The sequence below is a fragment of the Heterocephalus glaber genome, unplaced genomic scaffold (genome assembly GCF_053883595.1).
Source record: "Heterocephalus glaber isolate CG9 unplaced genomic scaffold, H.glaber_assembly_v1.0 deba00001504, whole genome shotgun sequence".
NCBI classification, from domain to species: Eukaryota; Metazoa; Chordata; class Mammalia; order Rodentia; family Bathyergidae; genus Heterocephalus; species Heterocephalus glaber.
In genome coordinates, this window is record NW_028258324.1 from 19,695,156 (window position 1) to 19,707,274 (window position 12,119).

The following is a 12,119-nucleotide window of genomic DNA, read 5'->3' on the forward strand; positions in this document are numbered from 1 at the left end:
AAGTGTCTGGGAAGCTGGCATTTTCTTTCAGGGAATTGTAATTTTACTTTACTTGGGTTCTAATTCAAAAGCTATCTTGCAAGATCTTTATACAGCAGCACTTATGAAGACAAGGATGACCAAAAGCCAATCTGGACACCCAGTGGATTAATCAGGGGTGGGAGTGGTAGCTGAACTGCTACTGTGCAGTGCAGTCCTGGCTCCTCTTTATAGCCTGCTCCTGGGAGGAAGCAGATAGAATACCATGTGCACACTCTTGTGATGAGGGAGCCATTAGGGGATATATTTACAGAGAGCCTTTTAAAAACTGATTGCTTTTGTCTCAAATATTTTGAAATTTTGGTATTTTCTGAAGCCACTTGGGAATTATCTGTTTATATTTTGTGAGTGAGGGCTCCAAGTGATTTTGATTTATAGCTCCCTTAAAGAATCTGCCCCCCATCCCTTAATTCTGGTGATGTCAGTGTCTTCCTTTGTTATGATTTCAAAGGACTTTGTGGCCATGACTCATTTCAATGTGGCAAAAACCAAGACATCCCTATTTTGTTTGCTGCTGGGCCCTAGTACTTAGGATATTGTCTGGCACACAGTAGGCTCATTAAAGTATGCATTGAACAAAGGATTACTTATATCCTTTGCTACCTCCCCTGCTTACTAATGTAAGTAAAACATGGCTTATCCCCAGACTGGTGAAGCTTTTGATGAGCTACCAAAGCTATCACATTAAAAATCAATTGCACACCAGGTACACTTGCAACAATAGGGTTGTACCCATATTGATGCTACCAGTGGACAGAGAACTTGAGCCAGGATCCTTGGCTTTCCCAGGTGGATGCAACCCACTCTTCTGTTGATTATGAATGCAGACTCGAAGTCCACCTGAAACTTTGAATGAGTCTTTTCTCTCCTTTGGGCTCAGTTGCCTCATTTATCAAACAAGGATCACAGAACTAACATTTCTTATTCCCCTGAGAGTTTTTCTTGTGAGGTAAACTTTGAATGATTCACAAAGCCACCTTACTATGCCAATAAATAATTCATAGCTGCTTCAACTAGTCAGAATAGGGAAAATCTGCAATGCAGTGATCATCATTTAAAATGGAAATTGATGATCATAAAATTCATACCTATGATTTAACATAAGCGTGACTATGTGGGATATAATGAATTCTGTCAAGTTTTAGGAGAGAAAGTTATTTTTTAAAGATTAAAATGCCATTACATTTAAATCCATTAGATACACGGTTCCAGGTATTGTTCTGAATAACCCTGACATTCATATTTATTTTCCTGGAATGGAGTCCCAACCTGTCACACTTTGGTCCAGGGAGGAGTCTGATAACCGCCACTTTCCCTGCAGACTTTTCAAAATAGAAAATGCTAGCTCCCCAGCATCCACACTTTGCCATGGGTCTTTAATTGTGTGGGTAACAGTGGACTCTTAATTCCAAGCCAATGACGGGAAGGAAGCCTGTGTCCATCTGCACAGCTTTATGTAATTCTGCTGTTGTATGACTTGCCAATCCATTGTTATCTTGGAGCATTCTTTACGCTTGTGTAAAATGTTGGCAACCACACAATAAACTCTTATTTTCAGTTGATTCCAGCACATGGGAAGTGCTAAAATGATTTTAGATTGCCCCTTTTTTATTTTGGAAAAAGTCATTTTTATCCTGTGTCATTCACATTTGTGGAACTAATATGTACACATGCTTAAGGAGAGAGATGACAAATGATAGACTAGGAAGAGACTCAAGGAAACAGACAGTGCAACAGGATCATTAGTCACCTACGAATAAGGCAACATAGGATTCCCACACCATACCAGCTGTAACATGAATCTAAGCAAATAATTTTATCTGATGTCTTAAAATATGAATAAGGAAGCATCAATTTCTGCTTCTAACCTCATTATATGAGATTGTAGTGAAGATGTAGTGATTGTAGTGAAGATGATAAGGGGCTGTAAATTTGGAGTTTGCTGCTAATAAAATCATGATGATTGGTGAGATAAGATGTATTCAAAGTCACCCATACAGAGAATGGCTTCTAAACCAGAGCCAGGCTTGAATTTACCAGGTCAGTTGTACTAACAAAACTTAAGTTACTAAGTCTAATGTCTGGGTCACTTATGTTTTCCTTTAAATTGTTTTTAATTTTTAAAAAACTTCACTTGCATTAAATTGATAAATGTATTACAATAATGGGAAACTTGGCCTTGGAACTGTAGATTCCTAGAAGTGTTGTTTATCAAGTTTCCTACTAAAGGGCCGGGGATTTAGCTCAGTGGTTCTGGTGCCTGTCTTGCAAGTGCAAGGTCCCAAGTTTGATCCCCGGTACCAAAAAAAAAAAAAGTTTCCTACTAAGTTAAACTTATAAAATTCTGGTGGTTGTTTTCAAAAGATTGAGGAAAAATGATCATTTCCTTCTCCCTTGAGGGGTGAGGGGACCTAAGGTAGGCAGAACCAACCACGGGAAGGAGGTCGGTGAGAACAACTGAGAGTGGCGTCTCTGTCTAGGGAGCAAGACACTGAGGGTGGAGCTGTGTGTGTAGTGTCTGTGCAAGGAGCCCAGATGAAAACACTAGTATTATCCACTCTGCTTTTAGATTCACTTAGTAACCTTTGTGTAATTAATTGGCTTTTCTTGCTACATCAATATCTGAAATGAAGGTGCTCTGGATAGAAAATATTGCTTGTTTGCCTGTATGCCTGATTGATTAATTCCTTCAGCAAATATTTATTGAGTCTGCACTGCATGCCAGGCACTGTCCTATTCCCTGAGGCTACACTAGTCAAGAAACAGACCCAAATTTCTGTCCCTAGAAAGCATATAACCTGGTTAGAGGAGACAAAACAAAGTACATAACTGTGCCAGGTGGTGGTAAGTGTTACAGTACAAGGATACAGCAGGAATGGACTGAGCTAGCATTCCTGTTGGAACTGCTAATTTAAATATGGAGTCACAAAGGTCTCAGTGACAAGTGGAATGAAAGAAGTGAAAGACAAAGGTGCTGAATGTTGGACATAGAGCCAGTGCAAAGCTCTGGACACAGACATAGGCTTGGTGTGTCTGAGGAAGGCGGAGGTATCTGAGCAGAGTGGCAGGAGCAAGAATAGGAGAGAAGGGACACTAGGGACCAGATTGTGTATGTGCTGCTGAAGCAAGCACGCTAGGGACCAGATTGCAACCAGAGCCTTCTCATGGCTAGGAAAAGAGATTTGTTCCAGTGGAGATGTGGTGATTTAGGAATCTGGTGTTTGGTTTATGCATCTGCTTCCTTTGAATTTGACTAGAATGTATCTATCTCTAATGAGACAGAAGGAACCTCTTTTGGGGTCTTTGGCATATTGAACTTTTTCCCCTGAGAAGTTGAGGATCTGACTTGGAATCTTGAGGACTTCTCTAAGATGCTGCACTGTGGGAGACCAGCAAAGTCCTCTAACATTGTTATCGTCCATATATTGTCAACAGATGTTTGAAATGTAAGCTCTGCACTACATAATGTAAGGAATCATAATTATTCACTGCTTTAAGGGTGACTTTCTGCACATGTTGAGATGTGGGGTTTCACAGATAGAAGATGATATTATGGACATATCATTAAGATTAAATATACCTATGCACTTTGGTGTGAGATAGATCTGGGCTTGGACCTGGATAGTCATGGAAACTTAAGAAATGTATTTAAATTAATCTGGGAGTTTATTTCCTCCCATCACAAAGAGGATAGTTACAAAAATTAAAACAGAAAAAGTGGATATAAGGATTACATGGAATACTGTGTGCCTGATGACAGAGCATTTGTTTCTTCTCATCTCCCCACTTCTCCATTTCTGTTCTGCACTGTATGATTCAGAATTGCTACCCACATAGAATCATAATGAATTAATCATCAATTTTGGCACTGTGGATTTCTAACAATGCTCTCAAACGAGGACTGAGGTTGTTGGACAGAGGCTGACCCAATCAGTGATCCATTTTGCTGTATGTGTTTTCTAGACCTTTCCAATCTCCTACAGAGCTGGGGTGGTGAAATGAAATGCTAAATGTAAAGCACTCAACATAGTGCTTGGGCATTGTTCAGACTCATTGAATGTTTTTATGAGTGTTTTCTGTAGTTTGGGGAAAACTTTATGGGACTATATGTGTGAATTACTTACACTATTAAAAAATAACATAGAACAAACTATATGATCAACAGTGGTTTTATTGATAATTCTGGTGCAGTATGAAGGGCTTTCTATCTTTGGGTCTGAATATTGGGTATCAGTTGAATTGAATTCGATGCTGTGAGCATTTTGTAGATGTGGTTAACACTGTAGTTAATTGGTTCTCAGTAAAAGAGATAATCCTCAATAATGTGGATGGGCATTATCCAATCAGTTACATGGCTTTACGAGCAAAACTGAGGCTGCCCTGGGGAAGAAGGGAGTCAGCCTCAAGGTTGCAAAACCAGCTCCTGTCTGAGTTTCCAGATGGAGATCCTGTCCTTTGGCACTTGCTGCCCCCTACAACTGTACACATCCCATCCTTGAAATAAAACTATATGTAAATACATATGCATATGTAAATTACCTCTACTGGTCTGGTTCTGTTTCTCTGGAGAACTTTAGCGGATACAGGTGTGTTTGAATGCTTATACATTCTTTTTCCTTTTGTTAACAATTCTTTATATTTATATTTATATTTGCTAACAATTCTTTATTATGCCTCATCTACATAATATGCTTTTATGGAAATGAAACTTGAACAGTTCCATTTCTTTTAGATTCATGAAACTATTGTTTAGGTCCAGGTCAGGCCAGCTGATCTCTGGGCAGGGATTCATCTCTACCCTGGCAGTGGCTGGCATGGCCTAACCTATACAGGACACATCAGCAGGGCTCTAGGTGGACAATAGAATGAACACAAATGCCAAATGGATAATTTGTCTCTGAAAATACAGATATATCAAGAGGTCATAGAGTTGAATCTGGTTGGCTTGCCACTCTCTCTAGGTACAAATTTAGAGTATAAGTTCAACACAAAAACTCTGTTGTCTGAATGAAAATACATTTGTGCAATGATAGCACTGCAATTTCTAGAATGAATGCACAGGAGGACAAATTACCATGAGGAGAGACATTACAGAGAATATAAATTGGCTTTCATTTTTGCTAGTCTGTTCATAATTGTATGGAAATAAACCCCTGGTGAAAAGTGAGATAAAAACTATGACATCATCTGAATTAAGTGTCACTGTTCTGAACTAAAAATTTGGGTGGGCTCCAACTTTTATATTCTTGCCTATGAATTTTCTCACTCTTTTTTCATTGTAAAGCTTTCCTCACAGTAACTTCAGAAGTCGGAAAATTTTTTTTATCACATTTCTGATTATCACTTTCTTGCTGTACATGTCCTCGGGTATTTTTCAGTCAAATTCTTATAACTTCCAACAACTGTGGTTATTAGATACTTGTAAACAATGATGGGGAAAATTTTGATTGTAGAAGAGCATCGACCAAGAGCATAAATGAGCAATAACCTGCTAAGAACTAGCTCCCCTGAGAGCCCAGGAAGGCTTCAGACAGAGGAAGAGACACCAGAACTTCCAGGAGGCAGCCAGTGGCCAGGATGGACTGTTTTTCAGGTGGTGGCACAGTGCACTGTGCAGGGCAAGAGATCTACACACAGATGGCAGAGTGAACCCAAACCAAAACGCTCTATCCACTACAGCATCATTTTGCAATTTTTGAAACATTCTAAGTTTCAGAACTGTCTTCTAATTCTCACATTATTTTACTTTTTGCCTATCTCTGCAGTCTTCAATTGGCTTCTCTTTACTTCTATCTTAATTTTTTGTTTTCCATAATCATTCCTTTAATTTGGTTTCTTTTGATTTCTGATGTGAATTTCCTGAATTTCTTTGGCCTCTTTTCTTTCTCACCAATTCTTTGAATTTCTTTACCCTGATCGTAATTCTTTTTCCCCTACTGATTTGTTGTGGCTTTAATCATGCTTAGGGGCTTAAAATCATCCAGTGACTGACATTTTCTCACTGAAAGGAGAGGGATTTGTGACTGAGGAAAACTAGCTACAAAGACCCAACACATTCAATTTACAGTGCAGTTCTTTCCTTTTCTTCATGGAGCTTTTGCCTGGGATTAGAGATGGACCGCTTACTGCAACTCACAATGGCAAAGTACTTCAGGCCTGACTTCTCAGCTCTTCAAATCACATGACAAGGTGTATCTGAGTTACTATGTTTACCCTGATTGCTAGAACTCGAAAACTGTTCTTCACTGGAAACAAGCTTACTCGAGCCTACCTGAAAAAGAAGTGCTATTTTGTATTATGATGATCCAGACTTTTCTTAGCCCATTTATTCTTACCCTTACTCTGCCCCCTTATTTTTTATAGCATGAAACAAAGGTATACAAGTGGGCTTTTGTGGGAAGGGTGCAGGACCTTTATACAGGTTCCTGGCCAAGGGCTTTGCTAAGTGGACCAGAAGTAAGATCTCTACAAAGAACAGTAAAATGGATTAATTCTTTAGGGCTGTATGATTTTAGCAGTTAGCATTAGAACATACCAGATTCCACAAAACAATTGACTCATGGATTTACATTAGCTCTTTGTAACACCTAAGTATGGACTAGACAATATTTTAATTTTACGAAATCATTCTTTGATAAGTTTGGCTGTGAATTCACTTTACCTTTCTGTGTTTCCTGAGGAACAGGAGTATGGATCTCAATGGTTAAATGCTCAGAGTAATTCTCTGTCATGCAGGAGGATCTGCCAGGTCATTACCAAAGGATACTTGTGGTCAAAGCCATACCACATCCTGAAGAGCCGGGCACTCTCTGCTTTTGTCAGGCTTTTATCCAAGCTATTTGCTTCCTGGAGAGAGACCATGGAAAAAGGGGATTGGATAAATAGTTTAAAACATTTTAATACAAAAATACATATCAAATCAAATTAGATTTCACCATATTAAAAAGTCTAAGTACTGTATAAGCATTTCCATCTAAATGGTGAAACAGTTGCCAAACAAATTAGCTTATGGATCTTGCTGTGTGGATGAGATTCTTTTGTCGTAATTCAACATTTGCTTTCTTTAATAATCCTAATTTTACTGAGTAGCTAAAAAAATGCCACTTTTTTACATCAATAAAAATGGCATTTCTGTCATGATGTTGCGGGAATTTTGCAGTTTACTTCTGTAAAATTTGGATGACATTTATTTATGGATTATCAAAAGGTCAAAGAAATGATAACAGTGCAATTACTGTTATTCTAGTTTTCCTTCATTTTCTTTTCGATAGGGCTAAGGTTGATTTTGATATCTTTCTGCTTAGATTATGAAGAGTTTTCAAATATATATTCCTGATGGGAAGCCTATAATAATTGAATTCATGCCCCTGTCCCTACATGTGTGTACACACACACACACACACACACACACACACACACACACACACAGATCCTAAAGGGAAGGGGGAGGAAGCGGAATTGAAGATTTAAAGGCAAAAGAGAAAGCGACGATGTTTCATAGTATTTAGCTGAGAGTAGAGAGAGGATTAAAATGTGACAAAAAGGAAGAAGAGGTGAAAAATTATTGAGAACGTTACAGAGAAATGATAAAACAATTTGCAGTAGAGGAAGAGTGTTCAGTAGCATTTTTTAATTTCAGTGTCACATTTTGCATATTAAGAAAAGTGAATTCCTGTCAATTCCAATCATGATCATCTCCATTGTTAAAAGGAGTTGCATGTTAACATGGACTTTTGCTTTGTTTGGGCCCACAGGGTTTATTCCCAGATTACACCAGGAATTAGTGGTCCAGCAATACAGGGAGTATTCTGAGGACATTATGATGCACAGAAAATGATAGGAACCCATGGGCTGCACCAAAGCCAGTCCTTTGATAGGTCCAGGCTAGTTTGCTTCCATTTTATTTTACTTAGTTTTTTGTACTTTCTCACTCTGTTCCATTCTGGTTAACAATAAATAATTGGACACAAAGGGCTGTATTCTGCTCTCTGAAAAGTGCATACTAGGCAGATGTTGCATTCCCAACTTCCACAAATGAAATGAGAAAGTAAACTGGGGTTCATATTTAGTCAGCCATTTATCCTGTGTCTAAAATGGTTTGAGTATAAACTCACAAGGAATTAAACTTCTTACTGCCTTACTCATTGGTTAAGACTTCTGATTTTTAAAATTTTACAGTTTTTCAAATGGTATTCCTTCAGATGATATTGGTGGAAATTCTGTGCCAATGATTCAGAAAAGGATGTGGCAGGCAGGGTTAGCAGGTTCCTTAGCTTTGAGACTTCTCAGAGTCCTCAATTTATATACAAGCATTGAAAAATTTCAAGAGGGAAGAGTTTCTCAAACTTACTTTATCATAAAACTCATTATCCATTTCCAATCCTTACTGTGGGGCACCAATTATTTTTTCATGTTAGGATATTAGGGTTCCATAGATCTTTCTTTTGAGATAGAGCTGAAGTGCCATGCCTTGCTGTTTAGAGTTAAAATTTATTAATTTCCTCTAAAAAAGGAAAGCAGCATGTCTGGTTCAATTTCCATTCTTCCTGGCACCTTTCTCTATTTCTATGCCTTCAAACGTCAAATTTTCAAAAAATTACTGCTGCACATAGTCTTTTCTTCATCATCTTGCAACATACACAAGTCATTTCTGAGCCCTCATCCCCATGTTCAGCTGGCAGATAAAACTGCTCATGTTGGCTCTGGGCCTACAGTGAGAACTCTCCTTTCCTGTTCCCCTGCCCCCTGCCCCTTTATCTTTGCTTTAAGATCAATAGGGACTTGTAGATGTCATCTATCAGCAGGCATATGTGATTGTTGACAGCTAATAATGTCTATAGATGACAAGATAGTTATAGAATAAAGTGGATAAAAAGGAAGTTTAGAAAATTCCCTTTCGTTTGTGTTTTTAAGTAAGGGTAGGTGGTGCAGAGGTGTGCTCTACTGGCAGGGGACCAGGATTTTAGCACCCACCCTGCAGCAGACCAGCTGAGTGATGTTTGCAAAAGTGATAGTTCCCAGCTATTGAATGTTCATTAACTGTGGCAGAATGCCGGTCACATTATCCAGGCATTAATTTTTTTCAGTCATTATTTTTCAATTCTCACCACAATCCATCAAGGAAGGTTGCTTTATACCTATTTTGTACATGAAGACCTACAGAGGCCCAGAGAAGAGAAGAAGCAAGCTCAAAGTCATACAGTGAAAGAACAACACAGTTGAAATTTGAGTGTGGGGTGGCTGGACTTCAAAGATGATAGTTTTTTCCTGCAGTGTCTCACTTCGCTTTTAAACTTTGAAAAGAACTAATGTTCTACAGGAACTTCACTGGGCTATAGTTATCTTATCTATTAAATGAACTGAAGAGATTGGATTGACTGGTTTGTAAAGCCTTAAAATCATATGGAAAATACTACGTTTTTATTAATGACAACAACAGCTAACATTTCTTTAACACTTACAATATGCCAGACACTATTCTAAGTGTTTTGTATATTGACTTTTGTCTTAGCTGCTTTTCTCATTGTTGGGGCAAAATAACCAACACCCAAAATTAAAGAAGAAAAGCTTGATTTGGCTCACAGTTTTTGAAGGTTTCAGTTCATATTTGTCTGTCTCCAATGTAGGGTGGCATGGCAGAAGGACATTGCAGAGGAAAAACAGTTCATGATGGGTAGAAGGTAGCAAAGCAGCAAAGTAGTGAAGTAGCAGCAGTAGCCTGAGTCCCCTTTTATCCCTTCCAGGCTAACTGCCCTTTGGTTGTTCCACCCGCACCTAGAGTGGGGCTTTCCATTATGTAACCCAGAACTATGCTGAATTGATCAGTGGAGTAATTTAGTAACCACACACCCCTAATCCCAGCATCACACCTAATCCGAGCAGCACACACCCTAGATCCAGCCACGTCTGAAAAGCCCCGCCTATGACTACATGAAGCTTTGGAGAGACATCTAAGTTACAACAACTTTTTATATTCTTGTAACAATTTGGTAATTGTTATACTATTAAAATTCCTAATTTACAGATGAAGAAACCTGGGCAACTGGAGAATTTAGAGGTTACCAAGAACACTGGCAGTTCTTCAGGAGCCCAGATTCCTCTCCTCCAGATGGACCTCCAGGCTTAAGTGGGGACCAAACTAGGGCAAATGTGTATCTAAGCAGGGAGATAAGGTCAGGATACTGGCGTGCTCATGGAGGCTGAGATGGTGCAGCTACATTTACCCCCAAACACAGTGAAAATATGTACTTCCCCTGAGCTTGCTGATTGCTTTGAAAGTATCCCCACAGAAACTTCAGTGTTAGAAATTTGTCTAGACTCCTAGACTTCCATTTTGAAGGTTTCTTAAGGCCTTAGAAATCCTCCTTGCATTTCCCCCTTTCCTTCTCCTTTTTATTTCCTGAGAGAAGCATATTATAAATTATAAGTACTCCCCAAAAGCTTATACTCTATTCCTGACAAAACTTCCAGGTTTTCATTGTTGTTGTTGTTGTTGTTGTTGTTGTTAGCTAATAGACATTCAGTAGTATTTTGGAAAATGCTACCATATGTAATCTTTTTTAAAAAAACTTTATTTTACTTGGGTAAGTGGAGAAGTTATTCATTTTACTACCTTGTACAGAAATAAACTGGGTTCCAATTAGAAGCAAAAAATTTGTGAAATATATTTTCCCAGGTGGGAGAATTTCCACTGATTACCCAGCATTGACTTTTCTGCTGATCCTGGTTAAAAATTTCAGTGTATATTCTTAAACATCTGTTGGCCCAGTTCTGGATCCATTCATTTGTTTCACTGAAGTTATTGATGACTTAATAACTTGGTTATGAAAGGCCATCAATAAATGAATAGAAATAAATGAGTTACTCTGGTGTGTGCTCTGCTTGTGCACTGGGGTTGAAGATAAATGTGCTGAGGGATGGCCAGCCTTTATAGTCACCCTGGCACGGGGAAGGTATCTGATGAGGCAGCATGGAAAGCAAGCCGCTGGGAGGGTCCAGATGGGCAGAGGACAGCAGGTGGCATCAATCTATGTGGATTATCCTGAAGCAGAGATCATCTCACACTCCAAGGACAGTGGATGTGACTAGTCATCAGAAATAGAATCTGGAACTTGGTAGTATTTTTCTCTATCAATGCTAGTAATATTTCTTCTCTTTCAAGTCCCTTTATCTTAGAGGAGAGTGGTATACATGTTGAAGCAAGCATAGGATCTAGAAACTGAAGGCTAAGATTTGGACTTTTCTACCACTTAACAAGAGTACACTTATTACTGTACACCTGAGAGTCACATTTTTACAGCTGTAGATGGGAACTAAGATTCAGGTTTGTTGACTCTCAACTTTTCTCTTGATGCTGCTAAGAAGCATAAAGTTTGATGTAGGCAGAATTTTGGGATCCTTTACTATTTTAGGAACATTTACAAATGACTGGGCCATTTGATTTTTTTCCCCTTAAGTAAGGAACTAGACCAGAGATTGGGAGATGACTGGCCATAGTAGAGTGGGTGATTTTCTTTTTAGTGACCATCTCATGCTAGCACTCTGTAGAGAGGGGGAATTATGATGGCACTCTATTTTTGGCTTATTTGAACCCCTGAGAAAAAAAGGCTCTAGCCAGAAGCCTGTGAAAACCAGACACTGAAGCAAGAAGGGATTGTTTGCTGCATTAACTTTAATGAAAAAGAACTAAGCAAATGTAAATACATACCTCTGTCAATATTCAAATATGAGGCCTTTGCTAAGTGAACTGGATGAACTCTGCTCTGCGATAATCATATGGGATTTCTCCTCAATTCAAGAGGATTCAATGGATTGAGTGTGAGAGAGAGGATTTTTCTTTTTATTTCTTAAGATTTCATATTTAATATTAATGCCAGTGGCAGTTGCATGGAATGATAACAAAGACACATAATTATCATAGCAAACCCGGGGAGCTTCTTATGGGTTCCCAAGTACTTTTTCAGGTTGTATGTGTAAATGCAATTTGTTTGCAATGCTTTCACTTTATCATCTCCCTCCAATAGGGAGTGTGCTTATGGATTAATTTCAAGTTCATTGTCTTGATTTCTAATTACCAAAGA

At 38.6% G+C, this 12,119-nt stretch overlaps 1 protein-coding gene across 3 annotated transcripts in view; it reads right to left on the minus strand.

The window, feature by feature from the left end:
• The window catches only part of Slc9a9 (solute carrier family 9 member A9), a 611,274-nt gene that overhangs the window by 120,522 nt on the left and 478,633 nt on the right, over positions 1-12,119 (minus strand). For 2 of the 3 annotated variants that reach the window (XR_015440847.1, XR_015440848.1), the window contains exon 14: positions 6,701-6,885. Coding sequence is in view for 1 of the 3 variants with exons in the window: in XM_004834393.3 (XP_004834450.1) it covers positions 6,806-6,885 (80 nt within the window). In the remaining 2 variants the exon portion in view is untranslated. The remainder of the gene's footprint in view (positions 1-6,700; positions 6,886-12,119) is intronic. The other variant, XM_004834393.3, reaches the window with a different exon arrangement.